This window comes from Anabrus simplex, chromosome 8, assembly GCF_040414725.1.
Source record: "Anabrus simplex isolate iqAnaSimp1 chromosome 8, ASM4041472v1, whole genome shotgun sequence".
Lineage (NCBI taxonomy): Eukaryota > Metazoa > Arthropoda > Insecta > Orthoptera > Tettigoniidae > Anabrus > Anabrus simplex.
The window spans coordinates 63114768-63136653 of record NC_090272.1 but is presented as its reverse complement, the minus strand read 5'-3'; the positions used below and the strand labels follow the sequence as shown (position 1 = coordinate 63136653).

The following is a 21886-nucleotide window of genomic DNA, read 5'->3' as shown; positions in this document are numbered from 1 at the left end:
TACACACCGTGGAAGCTTCACTTCTAAGTTACTCAGATCAACACTTTGGCACTGATGTTTGTTTCCATGGAATTACCAAGCAGAGTGGCAGTGTGTGTTAACTCGCCATGGTTGTGGAACCAAGCTTGGCATTCGGGAGATGAATTGCTTCGAACCGCACCATCAGCCATCCTGAGAATGGTTTTTTGCAGTTTTCCATTTTCACTTCCAGGCAAATGTCAGGACAGTTCCTATTTTTAGCCCATAGCAGTTTCATTCACCAACGTTATTTTCGTCTTCATTAGCTCCTGAACTGAGGTTGGTGACAGGAAAGATATCTGTCCATAAAAACATGCCATATAATTTTGCCTTATCTCCCAACCTCTTCTCAGGAAACTGAACTAGGGGTAGTATAGGCAATATGGAGTAAAACTGGGAGATAAAGATGATATTTTATGGCATCTTCAAATCTGCAGAACACAAGTACCTATTTTCATGCAATTGAAAATTCCAGCAATACATTTAAAAAATAAAAAATAAAAAAATTGAATAAACATCAGTATTTGAAGAAATTTAAGAAGCATGTGAAAACAAATCTTTTTTGGATTATTCCTTCTTGGTCTGTTGCTTTTTGTAGTGGCTGCTGTTGTTGTGTGTGTGGTTTAATGTGATTATGAGCCTTTCTTTATGCTAATCGCAGGAACTAAATTTTTCTGTGCTGGGCTGAGTGGCTCAGGCGATTCCAAGGTTGCAGTTTCAGTATGGGATCAGTGTGGTAGCATTTGCAGGTGCTCAGATATGGCAGCTGTGTGCCAGTAGACATACTGGCATGTAAATTAACTTCTGTAGAACAAAGTTTCTGGCACCTTCCCGTCTTAGTTAACTGTACAAGTACAGCGAATACTGTCCTAAAGGCTGTCTCCCTGTTAGCGACTGGTTTTGCCAAGAACCAGTTTAAAAAACTCAAAGGGATTGTATTTTGAACTTCAATGTAAGGACCATCCGCCATTTTCTGCCCAGTGATTAGGCTTTCTCCCCCCCCCGATCAAGGACCAAATCTACTATATACAGTATTCAGGACCTTGGCTGCCAAGACTATTACAGCCAAACTGGAGGAGGATGATGTAAACGATGGTTGTGTCAGCATAGAACTGCCTATACAGAATACATCATCGCTAGGAAAACTGTTAGCATCGAAAATATACAAAAATTAGTTTCACTGAAAGATTGTGTAGATGGTGAATGTATCAAATTTTTCAATTTGCCTAGAGGGTATCTGTAAAATAAAATTTGTTTTAAAAAGTGTTAAAAATCAGTGATCAATTTATTATTAATCAAAAATGCAGTGATAAGTTAGGACTAGAATTGTAAACATACGATTGTATTAAATGTGAACCAATGTAAGTACATTTTATGTAAATACTAAACTATCTTCAACTTATTCAGTTATTACTGGGGGTCACTGGAGCTACCCAGGCTCATTCTGGTTTTGGTTGCAGTTCTAAGGCCGGATGCCCTTCCTAATGGCTTTTTTTTTTTTCATTTGAAAATTCCAACCCAGGATCGACCAAGATTTGAATCTGTCATCCGGGCAGAAAGCCACTGTGTTAATGACTCCTCACAAATTATATTTAAACACTTTATGCCCTTAAATCATATACATATTAAAATATCGGTATTACTACTTAAAATTACTTTAAAATTCCCACCCCTTTCAAGAGTCCACCTCTCTAATACATGTTTCACTCTAGTTAGCCTGTCTTAAAACTGGTATGGTTATCATCATTACTATATGTATGTTGAGTATTCAGTCCAAAGGCTGGTTTGATCCTCAGTAGCTCCGCCAATATCCATTGCAGACGGCCTAGGTGTCGCTGAAGAGGCATACTAGGGAAACGAATAGCAAGGTAGTTTCCCCTTGCTTTCCTCACCGAGCCAGAAGTTGCTGTTACATATCAGTATGCCAAGCCCATTGAAATGCATGCACCAACCGACCCTGTGAGCAACATTTTCACACCAATCATAACAAGGACTGGCTGAACAAGGAATGGCATTACTAGCATCGCTCATACCTTAGTCACTTTCATATTGTCAAAGCGAAGGATGAGACTAAGACAGGAAAATGCAAGTTAACAAATTTGATCCAGCCCATATCTGAACACATAGCACACTGTAAACCCTAGGTCTCACCAGCAAAGGCATTATCATTACTGGGAATTGAATTCGTTGATGTTTTATTCGTGCCTTATACTGGGTTCTTTTCTCTTCCAGGAAAGCAGTTCTATATGTTTGATGGTTACAGACTGGAGAGGGACTATCCTAAACCGCTGACTTATCTTGGTTTGCCTGAAACACTGGAGAAGATTGACGGTGCTATGGTATGGGGACACAATAAGAAAACTTATTTCTTTAGTGGAACTATGTATTGGAGGTAAGTAGTTTTACAATTTGGCATGTCATTTTCCTATTCAATATAATACACCTTTACTGGCATAATTTATGTTGGCATATAAATCATATATCCTGTTTTAAATCTTAGAATCCTAGTCGTTTCTTCACTTCTCAGGGCCTATTTAAAAAAAAATTACTGGATTTTTATGGATATATGCACATATAGGGAGATCCAATGATCTATCAAGCAATTTGTGGTGTTTTTCCACTGAGCACACATGCATCCAGCTGGTGACTGGGACAAGGTCATGCTAGTTGCTTCCTATTAATGTGGATCTGAATGTGGAGTTGAGTTCAGTTATTATGCATGGTGGTTTTTTTTTCTATATTTAATTGTGACATGAAATATGGCTCTCTACTACACAGCATGTATTTGATTTGTCTTGTTCAAAGACTATTTGCAGAAAGATTCCGGGGTGTAAATATTCAGATCGTACAGCAATCCATAAACTTTATAATAAATTTCATGCGATGGGTATTGTTCAGTCTAAGAAACCTAACGGACAGCTTAGGGTTCCCTCCAAAGAAACATTAGATTAAATCAGTCATTGTTTGGAGAATTCTTCCATAAGGTCACTTAGATATCTTTCAAAACAAACAAGCATTTCTTATGGCTCTGTGCAAAGACCTACTAAATTGTTTAAGTTAAAACCATATAAACTGAAGGTTTCTTTAACTATTTCAAAAGGTTGTATGGTTGTGTCGGTGCCACTGTATGGTACCCACAGATGGCAAAGACACCACTCGGCTCATAGTTTGTTGGATCTTTCTGTACATATACATTCTGAAAGAACAAAAATAAGAATGATTTAGCAGGTAAACAAGTAAGTGTCAGTACTAATATAATATAAATTTCTTAAAAAAAATGTGAAACAAAAGTATTCATCTATAACACATTCCCCCAGATTATCACATTCATCATTGTTTGAAGAAGTAATGGTAATAGTAATAGGAGGAACAATATCAGTAAAACGTAAACACGTCCAGCATGGCCGATTCTAGTATTATACCACGTCTTATTTCCACATAATATGCACTATACTGCTTCAAATTCCTGGGGCAGCATTGGCAGGACAAGAACAAGGAAGTGTATGAGTGTTTCATTGATAACAAAAGGCATTTGTAAAGTACCACGTGGTAGACTGCTGGAAATGTTAAGGAAGACCAGTCTCGAGAGCAGACACCCACATCATTGTAAATCTGTACTGGAACCAGAAAGCCACTGTCCACATGGAATTTTTTTTTTTTGATGTGGCTTTATGTCGCACCGACACAGATAGGTTTTATGGCGATGATGGGATAGGAAAGGCCTAGGAGTTGGAAGGAAGCGGCCGTGGCCTTGATTAAAGTGTGAAAATGGGCTGCCGACAGTGGGATTTGAACCCACAATCTCCTGGATGCAAACTCACAGCCGCACGCTCCTAACCACACGGCCAACTCGCCCGGTAATGGTCTATCTGAAGAAATAGAAATCCAGCAAGGAGTCAGCCAGGATTGTGTCTTATCTCCCTTGCTTTATAACAGCTATTCAAAGGTAATACCGGACAAAGCACTGGAGACAGCTGCAACAGAAGGCATCTGCTTCAATCTTCAGTGGAAGAAGAAGAACCACCCCCTAAACCTGAATTTGGCCACAGACTTAAAAAGCACAAGATTTATCAACCAGCTACACTGACATTCAAAAAATTTCATGCCCGCAAGTTCGACCCAGGCATGAACATTTTTAAGTCCACAGTAAATTTTTTATATAATTCTTTTCAAAATCTACTTGTTCCTTTAGGCAAATTTATTGGGAGAGAAAGATTATATACAAGAATTGACATAATTAACTTTGATGGTAAACTGTATAATTGTGAAAATCTGGGTGTAAATAGTTGTAAGGAAAAATATATCAAAAGTAGTTAGTGGGACGTTAAATACAATAACATTAAACAAATATATTGTAGGAGACTTTGCTATGAAAAGTGGTGTGATCCCAATGATAAATGACTAATTTTTTCTTAATTACATGATTATTTTCAGATATGATTCCGATGTTGGATCAGTAGAGCTGGATTATCCGCGGGACATGTCCATGTGGAAGGGCGTTGGGTACAACATTGATACAGTTTTCCAGTGGAGAGATGGTAAGCGACTTCTGTGTATTCACAATGATCTCTTGTATTAAATCTAAGAGGTGTGCAGTGTAGTGTATATCATAACTAGAAACCCACCTGGGCTTTGCATGGAGCAATTTTGAATTTCCTCCTGATGTCAGTGTGAAAAGTCGATGCAAGACATGTGAGACGGCCATGTAAAGTTATCCTTGAGAAAAACATTCTCCACTTACGTCATCTCCAGCCATGTTAAATGTGTCTTATGCTAGAAGGTGCGTCCACACCAAGATGTTTTCGTTAACTTTGTTAATAAGCACTGTTAACGAACAATGTTTATGAATATTTTTGTATGTTAATAAACATAATAGCGTGTTCTTTAACTTTTTGAGCATGTTGATAAAATTTCTTTTGTGAATGAAACTTTTCATTAACATTTTGTGTTTTCATTAACATTTCAGTGTTCACATGTGCAAGGATGATTTTGGAGCACACAGATTTGTAGCGCGGAATGCGACAATTTCTTCTAAAAATTGACTATCAAATTGCGATAGTTATAATATACAGTACCTTTAATTCTGTATAGCTGGCCCTACGGTGTAGGCGTAGTGTGCCTACCTCTTACCTGGAGGCCTCGGGTTTGATTCCTGGCCAGGTCAGGGATTTTTACCTGGGTCTGAGGGTTGGTTCGAGCTCCACTCATCCTACGTGATTACAACTGAGGAGCCATCTGACGGGGAGATGGTGGCCCCAGTCTAGAAAACCAAGAATAACGGCCGAGAGGATCCATTGTGCTGACCACATGACACCTCGTAATCTGCAGGCCTTCAGGCTGAGCAGCGGTCGCTTGGTAGGCCATGGCCTTTCGGGGCTGTTGCGCCATGGGGTTTGGTTTAATTCTGTATGATATTCTTTCAGCTGTGTTCTAATGCAGTTTCATTTCCAGCTTCGCTCCTCGTTGAATAACCTAACCTCCCATAATCGCTTGTATATCATTCAAATATTATTATCCTAACTAGGTAGGTTAAATGAAGATTTTCTTTTATTTTGTACCTTTACCAATTCCTTGATATTGTTGTATAAAGCTTCAAACACCTCAGACACAATAACTGAAATTGCTTGTTTTGATACTCCTAGACAAATAGGTACAGAATATAAGTCGAATGTCGCCAGTTGATAGGAATCTTTAAATCTATTTTCTTTTAAAAGCCTGTCATTAGTGGAGCCAGTTTTCCAATAATGTGTAGCATTACTTGCAACTTCAGACCCAATTACTGTCGACAAAAATTGAAAGTCTTGTTGGGGCATTCTCAAGAGAATTTTGGACGCTTGCTGCATCATGAATTAAAGGTTCTGACATAAGTGTTGTTTCCAAACTTAATTCTATTCACCTTCCCAGTATTTTTCTTTGCCATACTTTGCATCTGCGCTATTCTCTCATTGTACTCGCTAAAATAATAAAAGCCGCAGCTGTAAGCATTTTCTTTTTCCTGACCCTATCAATTGTAACCTCACAAACAGCTGTTTTGGTGTGGATATAATGTTGAACATGTTGAGAAATGTTTTTGTTAACATTGTTTATTAACTTTGGTGTGGACTAACCATTATCTATAGTCAGTGCTATTTTTCTAGGAGAAAAGGTGCCGGTATAGACGATGTAGGTGCTTTTTTTGCAACTTCCACACTTCTAACATATACTCCGATATACCCTCGGTGGCACCATCCACTCCTTTCTCTCGCATAAGCCATTTTCTGCAAAATGTTTTTCAGTGTTTTTATTTGCTTTTTATTAGCATAATTGTGACTGGTTCTGTTTGAGTAATAATATAATGTGAGCTCCCACTTTCAAAATCAGTTATGTGGTTGCATGGCGGAAGGATGTAAACAATTTTTAAAATTCAATAGTGCCAGGGAATGGTTTCTTCACTACTGTGCCTGCTGAGTGATAAACTTCATTCTCAGCATAAAATTTGGAGAAAATCAGGTTGTTAACTTTCGCAGCTTGTTCATTCATGGCTTTAATATTGAAGTTATTTTCACTTCATGAATGTTCATGAATCTCTAATGAGATTGGTTTCATCTTCATTCATCAGTATGGCCTGGATGTTTATGACTTAAAAATCTTAGAAATATGCTAGCATTTATGATCTAAAACAGTATTAAAATATGACAATAAATATGACTTAAAAATTTGTTGGTGGGAACCTTTTTTGAAATCTTCAAAATCTTGCCACTGTTTAAATTAACATTATATTGAAAATATACTTTTAAAATCTTGTACATTCAGTAATAATAAATAAGTAATAATATTAATGTTTATTATTATACAGTATTTTGAATTGATTTAATTTCTCAATCCAGAGCTCTCGACTCTGCACAGAATGAAATAAATGTCACGTTTTGATGGGCGATCGGAAAGAATTACAATAGCAAACTACATACGTTTTAAAATTTTCGAATAGGAGCGATCTTCTATTATCATGCAACATTGACTTGTAACGGAAAAAAGACCGCTCACATCAATGTTACTGGGGCATATTTGAAATACGTCAGATCATTAGTATTCAATTGAGTCTCACCTTTCTGTCGCTTTCTATGCATCTGCCTCTTTCTACACAGCTTACCCTCGTAATTCAGATGTATAAAAAATGACTGACAACAATTAAGAGATGTGAAAAATCTGTCTTTGAGATGACTGCAAACAGGTATGCAAAAATGGAATAAAAATATAAAAAATGACAAAAACACGAAAATTCACAGGGGAATAGGACCGTAATATGAAAAATTACTGGGAAATGACAGAAATGATATAAAGCCTAAATATGACTTTATATGACCCATGAAAATTGCATAATTTTAGTCACCGTAGATAAAATCATGCTTAAGTTGTATTTTCCACGGAAAGAATATAAAGAAACAATACCGTAAAACGGGGTAACTTCGGCCATTTTCTCGTATATTTTTAAAATTAAAATGTGAAATATTCCCTCTAATTTTCTCAAAAATATAATATAAGTTCTGCCATGTTTGTTCTTCATTTCTAAATATGAACATAATTCTAATTGTTATTCAGTAATGAATTATAATTATCAAAAGAGTGGCGGGAGTTACCCCATGTTTTGGGGTAACTTCAGCCGCCATAAAAATATCTCTGAAAATGAAGTTTTCTTCGATGTAGTGTTACTTCGGCCTCTGTGAATGTTTTTTAAAAACCTGCAAAAAGCCCAGTATCAACAATTACAAACAAATTAAAACGATCTGTGGTGAAACAGAAGTATAGTGATCAAATTCACATTTTTTACAAAGAAGAAACTATTTTATTTAGCCTAAGCATACAAGCATTGTATGATATTACAAATTACATGTTGCATTGTGTAATTATTTGTAATGGTACAAAAGATAATAAATAAAAAGTACGAAAATTATAAAGCTCAATAGTCTGGAGGGAAAAGGAGATCGGAAAAGAAGCAATCTTATAGACTGTTCTCATAATACACTGTCTTCTAAATTAGAAAATATCTGGGCCGCAAATCAAGTTCTTAATTGCGCCTCATCCATGTCAACTGATTTCCGTATATTTATCATTGAAAATAGGAACCGTCTTTCTCCTCCCTGTCGGGAAAAACTTCTCCGTTTATGGTTATTGTGGCTTTATTAATCTCTTCTAAAGCATTCTTGAAGTAAACAGGCTCGTAATTACAAAACTCGCAGCTGAGTAATGTTTTCCTGTACCTTCTTGGCATGGCCGAAGTTACCCCGGAAGTGGACAACTTTCATCACAAAACTATTCCCTGAAGAACCTATTTGAATAAAATGCATCAAATTAGGTTGATGAGTTACCAGACGTACGAACAGTTTGTTTTCTGTTGTTACCAGACAAGACAATAGTCGGGGCTGCAAAAAAAAAAAAAAAAATGGATTGACTCAAAAATGAGCCCGCCAATGTTCTTTGGACTACCGAGTGTTGATAGAGCATTCTATCCTACGTGCATTTCAGTTGTTGCAAGTAGTTTTATCTTTTTCAGTTTAGGATGCAGGAGAAAATAAGTGTCAGTGGCCGAAGTTACCCTGTATGGCCGAAGTTACCCCACTTTACAGTATGACATATCATAAACATCCGGACCCTATTCATCAGTAATTTCCCATTCCAGATCTTGAGGACCCCCTCCCCGTGGCATAACAACCCTCACGGGTCTTGGCCTATCGAGTAACTGCTACTCAGCTCAAATGCCTACAGATTGAGGTTTTAGCCGTGGCCAGTGTGACGATGTTGTCATTCTTGGCTTTCTAGACCGGGGGCGCTATGTTGTCAGATAGCTTCTCAATTGGACCTCGAACCAGCCTTCAGATTCAGTTAAAATTCCCTGTTCTGGCTGGGAATCGAACCCAGAGCCTCTGGTTAAGTGACAGACTCATTGCGCCTAGACCGTAGAGCTGGCCAATCTTAAGTAACATAGGAAAAAAAAAAACAACACTTTGTTATCTTCCAAAGGTAAGAGTACAGTACGTTCATGTCAATTTTGTTACATTGGGCCAAATGTAAGATCTCTTGAGAGATGCATTCACCTAGTCAGTTCTTGTTCCTCTTATTGCAGCTGATAAAATTTGATAAAAATCTCTGGAGAAGAAAACTGTGCAACCACCCATGGGTGTGTTTATATTTCGAACATCATGCTTGGTTCTGTCCTGAGCTTTGAGCAAAGTTTTGTGCTCATTGTAGTCTCATCCCAAACTATTAATGAAGAATCTTGGATGAATTTGGCAGTGTTACTTCATTTAGAAATATGTATGTATGTATGTATGTATGTATGTATGTATGTATGTATGTATGTATGTATGCGTAAAGTAAACTCTTGTCCTCATCCCAAAGTGATGCAGCTCTTTTTAGGCACACCCCCAATGGAGGTTGAGCTACATGTACCAGTCTAACCACATACCAGCCCTCCTGCCTTTATTAAATCTCAGGCATTACTGAAAATCGAACCCGGGCCTCCAAGGACGGCAACCAATAATGCTGACCATTGTGCTACCGGGGTGGATTATAAATAATTATGTATTAATATATTATTGGTTGCCGATTGTAAGTTGCATTGATATGGATTATTTTATATATGTATATCAAAATCAGATTGACTAGGCCCACTTCTGGCATTGATTTTGAATATATAAAAGTAAAGGATGTGTGTGGTTGTTTTTCTATACCAGGAAATGTAACTTCCAGTAATTTTGAAGATTGATGTTCTACATCACTTGTGAATATGGTTCTTTTTCCTTACTCATTTTTGAATTCTTAAAGCTAATGTTCTATTACTGTTTTATCAGTTTCTTTTTCTTTTATAGGAAAAACATACTTCTTCAAAGGCAAAGGTTTCTGGAAGTTCAATGATTTACGCATGCGTGTGGAGAATGACAGACAGATACCTTCAGGACCATTTTGGATGGGATGTCCACCAGAATTAGAAAATCCAAAGACTGAAAGAAATGTGAATACGTCCACACATCGTACATACAAGCCAAGAAGTGAAAAGACAAAAGCAGAATTCCCTGATAAGGCTAGTTGGGATGATCCACAAGTTGCCGAGTCTGGCAGTGTACGGACAAGGCTGAATGTGACGGCAATGCTCCTACTCATTTGTTGGAGGTTTTTTGTGGCATGAAGTTTATGATTTGTTAAAATTCTTGTACAACATTTTTATCTCCTGTTAACTGTAGTTATGTTCAAGTGGTACTATACTATGTATAATACCTGAAAATGGCTGCCCCTTTTTATTTTTATAAACTATGGGATCTTGGGAATATCTGAATAAAATATTCACATGAGGTACTATTGATAAAGGGGCAAACCCATTTGTTAAACTTTGACTTTTAATGCGAGTCTCATATGAAGACTTTGAAAGTCTAATTTCCTAGAAGTAACGAAGACCTGTGGGTATAGTGATGTATTTTGGCAAGTAAGTGGATGAAACCAAATGTTAATATTAATTTTTGTTTATGTGTTTTAGGAAGGGATTGTAAACTTTGTTCCCAATATCTTCTGCTCTACAGAGAAGCAGTCTCATGTGAAAACCATATAGCCAAAAACTCTGAATCTCTTCTTTGTTAAGTTTTCAATATGCCTCTGCTATTAAGTGTATGGAAATTCAGTTATGTATTAAAAGTATTAGGTAACCGGAAGCTGTTGAATATTGAAGTTCTTCATGAAGCCAGTCGGTGAATTCTCATTATTTTGTTTTAGACTTTACAAATTTTTTTAAAATACTGTAATACAGTGCATGTCATCGCATACTCTAAGTGTGTCTTAATTGTCTTTTATAAATATGTTAACAGTGTTCATTCATCTGATGTAATGTGTACATGGCCTTTATACTTCCATGCTTCTGAAACTATACTCAAGTACATATCTGATATCTTTATACAATATAACTGGATTATCTTAACAAAAAGAACTTTGATAACTAACATCACCAATTTTTATATATATCTATAATAAGGACTTTTTTTTTTGTTTTTTTGGATGCTAAAAGTCAATTTCAGTTGTTGGAAAATGCGAGGGAATAATAGACACATAAGAGAAACACCCAACAGACTAAAGATAGCTATCACAATGTGAACCACGCTTGAACGAATACATCAGATCCTTCATTCATACAAAAGGAAAAGCAAAGATGTGCTGAGGTAATATCTATGTTTGTACAAGATATTTTTGAGGATGGTGCTTTAAATTATTTTTTGTAACATTAAAAAGAAATGTGTGATTGATTAAAGGCTTGGTTTCTAAGACTCAACACATGCGAGGCTTGCATTGTGTGTTATCTTCGGAAGGATGTTATGAGGGTTTGTGGTTTCTCATATTGCAAAATCATGTTCCGTCCAATGGATCTCGCTACCTGTGTGCTACTTTTCTAAGAGGACAGGTGAAGAAGAATAAAAAAATTCTCTGGTGCCTTTTTTGATGTGAAAAACATGGATGTCTTCAAGAACAGGAAAAGCGAGGGAGTCCAGAATATTCTTGTAAAATGCTATTTGATCAACAATGAAACTAAATTCAGAAGTTGCTTTAGAGTTTCAAGAGACCTTTTCCGCAGGTATCTGCATTTCTTTAAATAGTATAGAGCAAGGATTCGAGTAATAACATACATAGAAGAAGCATTTCACTGGGTGGATTTGGACTTGTACAATCATTTTCTCATTCTTAAATCGGTAAAACTAATCTTGATGCTCGATGCAGAATAGAAACCACTTGCCGAAGCCTGGCAGAAATCTGGGGGGACAAATTTGTCTGAAGTGATGCAGCGAAATATCTCTGCGAAGCTGTGCATACTGTGAAACTTCAAAATCCACTCTCCTTAGCTGCTGTAGTTTGGATATGTGCAAGGTGGATGCGCAAATTGTGCCTTGCATGCATTGAGTCTTAAAAACCAAGCCGTTAGGAAACAACACAGCTTTGACCCCACATTGCATAAATAGTGATGGTTAATATTAAAACAATTATGTAAATAATATTATAAATATGTCTTTGCATTCAGATCATATTATATATTTATTCTATGAACAGTTTCCCCATAAAGCTAATTCTTCTTGTTCATTTGACTGCCAACCAACAGATACAATATTCTCTGCTATACATATATATCATTCAGGTACTCATGGATGTTTTCAAGGTCAGTGTTTGATGGCAAGGAGTAAGGTCTTCATACAGTCTAAAAGGTCTAAACTGTTGACAAAACAGAGTGATCTTAAGTAAAATATTAAGAGGCAACCTAAATATTGGAATATGATTCCATTATAATAAAGAGATAACTACTTTTCTAATGTGTTCTCAAATGTTGTTCATCACTCCAAACTTGAATTTAAACATTAAATTGTTGCATGATGGCATTCATATAAAATAAATGATCCACAATTTGGGATGCAGTTTGTAATGAAGAGGATTGTATTAGCAAAGAAAAATTCATATGTTGCAAATTTTGTAACTTATGTAAACAGATATTATTAAATTATATTTATTTAATGAAGAACTGAAAACTATGTTCACATAACTTTCTAACCGTACTACTACTACTAGTCCGGCGCCTAGGGGAAAACGCGTCCGCCTGTCACCTGGCAGCCCCGAGTTTGATTCCCGGCCGGGTCAGGGCTTTTTCATTGTAAATGATTAATATCCCTGGCTTGGGGACTGGGTGTTTGTGTCGTCCTTAATGTTCCTTTCCTCGCATTCAACACTCTACACTTCTGCAATTCCAATTACACGCCAGTTCATATCATATAATGCAAGTAGGAGCAAAAGATCTCTATAGGTCGACACCCTGAACAAATAACATTAAAAATTTAAAAATACTACTACTACTACTACTACTACTACTACTACTACTACTACTACTACTACTACTACTACTACTGTTGCTGCTACTACAAACACTCAGTCTGCAAGTCAGAGAAACTATCCATACACACTTAAAATCCCCAGTCCGGTCAGGTATCAGACCTGTGAGCCTCTGAACTGAAGGCCACTACACAGCCCATTCAGCCAAGGAACTGGACACAAAATGGAGTCACTGGGCCATCTCCATGCTCATTTTGATTTTGGTTGGGGCTTTAAAGGCCATAAGCTCTTCCTGATGCCATAAACACTTAGAAAAATGAAGGTATCAGCCAAAGAAAGACAAGGGCCATTGAAGGGCCAAGTAATATGGCTAGACGTAAGTGAGAAGCTTTGCACAAGTAAGTGAAAGCAATGCTCGAGTCAGATTTGGGCCCCGTGGTTGCCAACCCATGTTCCCAAGTCAAGAGCCTCTTGGGGCCGCTTTTATTCGCCTCTTACATAAGGCAGGGGATATTGTGGGTGTCATTCCACCATCCCCACCCACACTAATGTAGAGAAGATAATATTTTTGGGTTTATGCCATGTAAAATAGACAGTTTACAGGGAAACATTACATTTCATAAATACTGTGTACACTTGCTCAGATGTTCTTCACGTGGGTTGTAAACATGCACCGCTCTGTGGTACTGTGTAACCCCTTGTGGCTTTTCCATCAAGTAGCTTCCATTAGCTGATGCTGACTAAAATATTGGACATCTGGTTCCAAGGCCTTAATGCAGGGGGGGGGGGGAGTGGGTAGATGCTGTCTGCCCACTTTTTTCCCAAGTTTTTTTTTCCCCGCAAGGGGTACTCCTTTTCCCTTTGAAAACAGTTTCCTGATTCTACAAGTATTTTACTTAAGCATTTGACATCGTTGCCAGAGATCTGTAACAACTAACTGAGCGATTGAGATAGTGCTAAATATGCCAAATTCACTACTCTTTTGTTCTGATGGCTAGCAATTAGAATGGTTAGAAATTCAACTGTATGTAGTTCTTACAATAGAATTTCCAAACTCCATTAACCTGTAGCTAGTAGGATGTAAAACAAAATAACATTATTATTAGTTCTTACAATACCATTTTCATTTTTCACACTTCTGGGGAAGGGATTGTCGTGGTGGTGATTATAAAATAATGCAAATAAGCAAGATGTCCTTTTTGCTGTGAGGAAGAGAAAAAACACTAGGTTTTCTCTTTGATGATGCAGAAGACGTCAGTTCAGAAACATTTGATAACACGTTGACTGATCTTAGTGATTGTGTTTTTTATAAAAGTGGTTAAAAACCTAGCTGCTCTCACTAATTGAACATGAATTCTCTTCCTTTAAGATTGCTGACAAATAGAAATGTATCATAACATTATGACTTCAGTTAAAGTTACATATCCAAAATGTAAATCCAATGTTGTTGGTTAGAAACATTCATATTCTAAAATCTAAAGAAATCATCACATTTAGTGGTATTTTTTTTCAAATGAAATAGTCATATGTCAATGGGTTAAGAAACAAGACTCAAGGGAGGAGAGTGTCTGATTTCAGGATTGTTCTGGTTACTAACTCTGTCCCAAAATAGAAATTGTGAATTTCTCAAGGAGTGTAATAAGATTAGACTCTTCAGCCATCTGGATTTGGATCTAAAGCTTTCTGGATATCATAAAATAATGTGCAGGTAGTCTTGCAAATGAATATTCAGCTGTATTGTTCTGTGGAGATACTGTATTATGTTAGGATTGCAGTATTCTGAACAGTAGAAGTTAGCTTATGAAATGTACAGTATTTCTTTGTTTTATTGATTCTGTGTATGTAATTTATTTTGAAAGTGTGTAAATTCTATGCAGAATTACAATAAAACTGTTTAACACGTCACTGCCATCTTGGGAAATTGATATTCGTTGATAAATTATATTTATATAAATATACATAGTTATTATTTTAACATATTTAATGTTTGTTTTAATCTGTATCAATGTGGTATAAAATTATCATTCTTTATTTATTCAATCAGTAGGTAATTTGTCAGCAAAATAAAATTGTACTTATTCTCATGAACATTATACTGTGCATACATTTTAAACAGAGAACTCTTATATTGTATATGAAAGTTAAGGTAAAAATAAAGAAAAGGCAGTGTGTTTCTTTTTTGTATTATAAAGCAAATCTCTCCAACTGGCCGATTTCAAGCAGGAGCTAAGCAGAGTAAATTCTGTCATATCAACAAATCGGTTATGAACCAGTACTTAATTATTTCTAAGATAAATCAGAATAATAACTTCCTTCCAGGGAAAATCTACAAAATCTCAGATCTATAAGTAGGCAGAGAGCAAATCACTGGTCGCGTTAGTTGCCAGGAATCATCTGAATGACTTGTAAAACTGTTGAGTTTAGTTTTTTGGAATACAGTCCGTAATTTAATTTCAACTGATCTTAAAAAATTAAACTTTTACAAAGTACAATAAAACACTGTTATGTTTTCCAGGAGTACTTTTTTTCATTTACAATGTACATAATATAAAGTACCTTGTCCCCACATCACTATCCTACTACAGATGGACATATGCTTTTTAAGCTCATTTTTGAGGAATTCACAGGATGTTTCTTTGTTCCTCCCTTCACAAATTGAGGTTGCACAACCATCAGATTTAAGGCTTCCTGTCAGATAAAATAACCCCCACCTAGTGAGTCGTCACTAATAATAATAATAATAATAATAATAATAATAATAATAATAATGTTATTTGCTTTATGTCCTACCTACTAGATTCAGTTTTCAGAGATGCCAAGGTGCCGGAATTTAGTCCCACAGGAGTTTTTTAATGGGTCAGTAAATCTAGACACACGAGGCTGACATTCAAGCACCTTCAAATGTCACCAGACTCAACTGTCTGAGCCACCCGGCCCAGCAAGTCGTCACTAAAAATGAATCTATGGCAGGTTGATCATTATTGCAAACAGTAGTGAAAGCACCTGTATGTTACTCTTAACCTTGATCAATGTTTCAGTTGTTTAGATGAGTAAAGTGTCTGAAGAGACTACGAATGATGACATACTTCGAAGGTCGGCAGTGATAAATGTGGCATTGTGTTTTGTTGAGCAGCAATCATAAACTGATATTTTGCTTCTTAGGAGATGATATGACATTGCTGCTCAAAAACAAGACTCTTATTTTAAAACAAAAGACTCTGGGCAATTTCTTTAAAAATTTAAATTTGTGTTTCTTGATAATGTTAGCCAGTATCCAACACAGGTATACTGTATACTAGGGATGGGAATTTTTGTTGCTTGAGAGTTTCAAGGTCAGCAGCTGAAATCTTGAACATTTTGTAACACTTCTCGAGTCAAAGAGAATAATGCTGTGCTTTCTGCACATGTCAATATTTCTCTTGTGAATAGTAGGACTAGAGTGCAGCGTCGACATCGTGAGTGTATGTGCTGCCTCCACCCTGCCAACAAATGGTGAATAATTTTGACATTTAATTGCTGTGCAAACTGTATTCTAATCTAACCCTGTCTTTAATATAAACTGACAAGACATCCTTTATTATATGAAACAGTTCTGCATTTTGACAAAGCAACGAACTGTCATAGAAACATTTGTCAGGATGCCTAAAAGTTCTCTATTTCTAGATTTAAAAATTAATTCTAGAGTACTAGCAAGGTTCTTTTAGGTACTGTTCCTCCTTGGAGTTGGGGTTAAGTCCAGAACTTTATGGTAAGCAAACAACTGATGACAACAAAGTATTCAATGATATTCAGCATGTGTAAATTTTTCTGTTACATGATGAGGTAGGAAAGTCAAACTCTAAATATGCAAGCATGGAATGTCACAGGGTAGAAATGTTTTCAGTACTTTTTACAGCACAAAGCCAACGGCCGTAGCCGTGTTGAAACACCGGATCCCGTGAGATCTCCGAAGTTAAGCAACATTGGGCGTGGTCAGGAGTTGGATGGGTTGCCACGCGCTGTTGGTGGGGGGTAAGGGAATGGAGAAGCGGAAAGGAACTGGCCACCCTACCGCACGTAAACTCCGGCTCAGGAACGCCTCTGCGGAGGTTCGGACCTGCCTTCGGGCAGAATAACCCTTACCTTACCTTACCTTGCAGCACAAAAACATTGGGTTAGATGTTGAGATCATGTTGTGTTTACCTGGAACAGGTATTTTCCTCAGTGAATAAGTTGTGGGCTGTTGAAAAATGTCCCCTCTGCACAGACACGCTCAGAGCAGTGCTCGTAACCAAAACACATTTTGCGTGTAACTGTGCTGAGGTTTTCGATGCTCAAAGAAAACAAGTGCCTCACTCCTCAGAAAAATGTGTCCATGAAAGGAACTTGTGAATTAGATCAGAAGTGTTCTGTATTTTTCATCCAAAAATTTAGTCTCTTCACTTTCCAGTGAATCAGAATTTAGCCTATCATTAATGGTAACTATCAGAGGTCATTAGGGGTGCCTACGGCCCTCCTCCCCACCTGGGGCATTATGACTAACAGTAATGTTTGTTCATATGCGGTTAGTGCAATATGCATTGATTATGTTGGCAGCCATGTAAAATCATCCTCAATCAGCTCGCTGGGCAGAGAACAGTAATGTGTGGAGAGGTGGTGATTATTGTTTTAAGAGGAAGTGTAACTAGGCAACCATCTTCTATAACTAATCATAGAAAAAATGTTGAAGGGGCCAAGACACTTCCAAAAAATGAAGGTATCGGTCAAAGACAGACTAAGGGCATGAAAATGAAAGACTTGCTAGTCCTCAACACTTAATACCTTCGGGGTCAAAAAATCAAGAGCTGAGCAAGGAAATTGAGGAGCCTGAGAGTCCCTGGAGCCCCTTTTAGTCTCTTGTTATGACAGGTGGATGAGAGCTAAAAGCATTACATTCAATCAATTACGAGCAGCAAGGGACAGATTTTCCGATCTATAAATCAAAGACTCAGATTCAAATAAAAAGGCAAGCTTTTGCCCTCCACCTCATACGTTGACTTGGGTAAATCAGATCTCCCAATTACCTTTCTTCCTCCTTGTTCATACATCTATGCTATTTTGCTTGAACGGAGGACCAAACCACCTCCCGATCATCTGGTGGACTGAGATGTCTCGGATGTGTTATCGCACTTGGTGTATGACGTGGGAGTCTCATTTCCCATTCCTAGTACGTACTCAGTTGTTGAACATTTTCTGTACTCGTAAAACCTTTATTCTTACATTACCGTTGGATTTATTATTATTTTTGTGTAATTAAAGGTTTTTGTAATTCAAGACATCACCAGCCTTGGTTAGCTCGAATGACCAGAGCATGCTTTTGTTTATTTAAAGCTGAATGAAAGTTTGCAGATCTGTATATAATCTCTTGATTTAATTCTCAGTTTCAATTAGCCAGTTGGTGTCTGAAAACTAATAGTACTGAATCAAAATTTAAATACCATGCCACCGAGCTCGATAGCTGCAGTTGCTTAAGTGCGGCCAGTATCCAGTAATCGGGAGATAGTGGGTTCGAGCCCCACTGTCGGCAGCCCTGAAGATGGTTTTCCGTGGTTTCCCATTTTCACACCAGGCAAATGCTGGGGCTGTACCTTAATTAAGGCCACGGCCGCCTCCTTCCAATTCCTAGGCCTTTCCTATCCCATCATCGCCATAAGACATATCTGTGTCGGTGCGAGGCAAAGCAAAAAAAAAATGCCACACTCTTAATTTGTGTAGAGTCCATTCTGCAGTTATGTACTGCTGGCTCGTTAATAATCTCTGCTTTGAAATGTGTTCTCAGTTGTTGACTAGTTGGAGAGTCTTCTTATAGAGCACAATTTTAAGATCAGTTACAGTTTCTAGGAAAAGAATTTCATAGAAAACATTTGTAAATTATGGGTTTCATTTTCTTGCACCATTTCAACCCCTTTTTATTGGTGCAGTTGTAAAAGACTGAATTTATATATAGTTTAATTTATTATCATTTCTGCTTTTATAACTGCTTGAGACATTTAAACTAAATTTGAGGGGTGATATAAAACATACTTCAAAGATATATCTCTATTTTCACTCTCAGCTTACTGTACTTTTACTAGTACAGTATGTGAATTAATTCAATAGGTTACAAAGGTGAATTTACAGTGAATGACACGACCTTTTGTACAAGAATTTCTGGTATAAACTATAACGACATTAAATATTGCATATCAAGTTTCTGGCAAGTTTAAAAAATAACATTTTTGAAAATATATATACATCACACCTTGTGGATAATATTTGAATTTTTTGCATTGGGTAGTTACAGTCACTATCACTGAGAGTTTCTCTATGTTTCAGTCTTAACAGCTAATGCAGATTTGTTTATAAAATGCTTGTAATTGTAATGCACTTTCTGATGATCTGCTTTTAATACAGCTGAAACTAAAGTAATAATTCATGATAATTTTTTAATTTAAATTCAATATATGGTACATATCTAGGTTGTTACTTAGAACAAAAGTACTATATTATTCTTATATTCATGTAGAAAATCAATAGTTTAAAACATACTGTAGGAGAAATATACTTTTGTTTGATAAATTAAGCATTATGGTTAGCAATGTAGTATTCATACGTACTAAGTCAGAAAAAATCTGGAGAGTAAACAAATATAAACTTTTATTTTGGTGGTCCTGGGATCATGCTGTAAGAAATAAAAACTTGAGTGTGTCCATTATAACCAAAATTTAGTATTTAGTCATTGTTCCCACTTAAAACACATGCAGAGAAAATGTATACACACAAATATTAACTTTCAACAGCTAGTGTTGTGATCGATGCTTCAGTGTAGGCAGGGGCAGATTTATGGGGTTGTGTGAATCAAAATCATAGAGGGCATATCACAGTAAAAAGGGAAAGATAAGAAGGGGGGAAATTATGTTGAACATAATATTTTGCAAATTATATGTAGAAAAGTAACCAGGGTGTTCTGTGGTTAAGACATGAAAATTTGGCAATACTGCTTGACCGATGGATAAAATAATTTTATTCACTATAGAGCATTTCAGTTTGTGAGTGGTGGTAGTACTGTAATGTTAGCAACATACCACAATCATCATCTACTATCATCTACTACATTTTTGTGTTTGTTCTCAAAAGGTTGTGGTATTGAACACTGGTTTTTACTATTAATGCTGCAACTATTCCCATGATGGTGGGTTTGTTAGTGAGCAAAATAATATGTTTACTATCTTAGATATAGAGAAATAGTAAAATGGTTTAATTAGAATGAAGTGAATACTATAGTCCATTAAAAAAAAAAAAAAAGCAAATATGTATAGGTGTGCTTTTTGGCAAGGGCCCCCTACACCATAAATCTGCTGCTGAGTGTAGGTATCGCACACATCATTTGAGACTACTTTAAAAAGGAATGCCATGTTATGCAATACTTTGAAGATATTCTAAAATTGTGGAGTTATGATTTCTAAAATGTTTGGTTTTGCACTTAAGTTTATGCTCTGTTTAATAGTTTTGACAGCCTCTGAACATGATGGTCCCTGAATAGTTCTCAGCCTAAATTGAATTAATATTGTCATTCTCATATACAGTACCACAAACTTTCATCATACCATTGTATTTCCAAAACACCAACACGATTAACACTTATTATGAAGTAATATGTTGAATATTACTAGAATTAGAGAGTATATTACACACGGTGCCCATAAAAATGTTGAAAACGAAAATGCAATGATATTTCAATTGGCTGTGTGAGTGGAGAAAAGAATGCAGTAGAATATTTGGTTTGTAATCACTGTGATATTTATTATTTTTTCAATTTATTCTTTGTAAAAAAAGTGCTTTTTTCCATTGACTTAAAATATAAGTATTATCAATCATTATGGTGTGCATATTCATTGATTAAATAAAGATTATCATTTTGTTGATTATACATATATACCATGTTACATAAAAGTAGGATTTCTAGTACTGTGGATTCTCCAGATAAACCTTTTTCCTTTTCCTCTTTGAGATACTAGTACGGTATGCAACAAATTTTAACAAAGAAATATGAATTGTTTGTTCAGATTACTGTTTGTTTTAATTTGTCAACTTGCAGCCAGATAGGTTAAAACTCACTGCCTGTGTAAACATCTTTTAACACAGCTCTTTTATTCTTCTTCAGAGGAGGTGGGGAAATTATGATCATGGTTAGAAAAGTTGTCCTCTCAATAATACAGACTAAAAATCTAACAACTGAGGTTACATCAGTTGGGTACCTATATGAATATTAATTAATTTTATTACAGTAATTCTATTACTGTATGATTTTATAATAACAGACCAATAATGGGGAAGATATGTCGTAATACGAAGATAATCCCCAGTGAAAGTATGGAGGGTGATCATAGATTATTAATTGTGGAATTAAAACAAGTAAAAACCCCTAAAATTGTATTGAAGAAGTAACCAATTGGAGGAGGATAAAAGAATGTAAAAGATTGTACAAAAAGAAAGTTGCCTAAAGTGGAGAAGAAGAGTGGGACAATTTAAGACAGACATCTGTGGAAGCAGCAATTGAGGTATACGGGAAAACAAAAGCAAAGGTTTAAGGGAAAGGGGACACAGTGGTGGAGAGACAAAATAGAAAAAGAAATAAAAGGAAGGAACAAGGTGAAGAAAGAAGTGGATAAGGAAAAGCAAAAAACGTATCAGAGGGATGAGAATAAGATAGAAAGGTTACATGCGGAATACAAAAGATTGAAACTACAAGTAAGGAGGAGTATCAAGGAAGAAAAGGAGAAATGTTGGGGAGAGTTTACCAACAAAATTGAGCAAGATATTCGAGGAAATCAGAAACTATTATACAGAGTAATAAAATCGATAATAAGTGAAGAAAAAAGCAAGGCATAAGAGAGAAGATGGATCGATAGTTACATGACAAAAAGGGTCTTAAGAAGGTGATGGCAAATTTATTTATTTATAGAAGGTTATTTCATTCCTACCCTATTGGTATGGTAGCTACAAAGTAGCTCTTAGGTTGTAGATGATGTGTATGCATATA

At 36.3% G+C, this 21886-nt stretch overlaps 1 protein-coding gene across 1 annotated transcript in view; it reads left to right on the top strand.

Moving 5' to 3' along the window:
- LOC136878786 (matrix metalloproteinase-2) overlaps window positions 1-20771 on the top strand; it is a 226513-nt gene extending 205742 nt beyond the window's left edge. The window contains exons 8-10 of the mRNA XM_067152255.2: window positions 2251-2410; window positions 4453-4556; window positions 9864-20771. Coding sequence (XP_067008356.1) covers window positions 2251-2410; window positions 4453-4556; window positions 9864-10180 — 581 coding nt within the window. The 3' untranslated portion in view covers window positions 10181-20771. The remainder of the gene's footprint in view (window positions 1-2250; window positions 2411-4452; window positions 4557-9863) is intronic.
- The last annotated feature ends 1115 nt before the right edge of the window (window positions 20772-21886 follow it).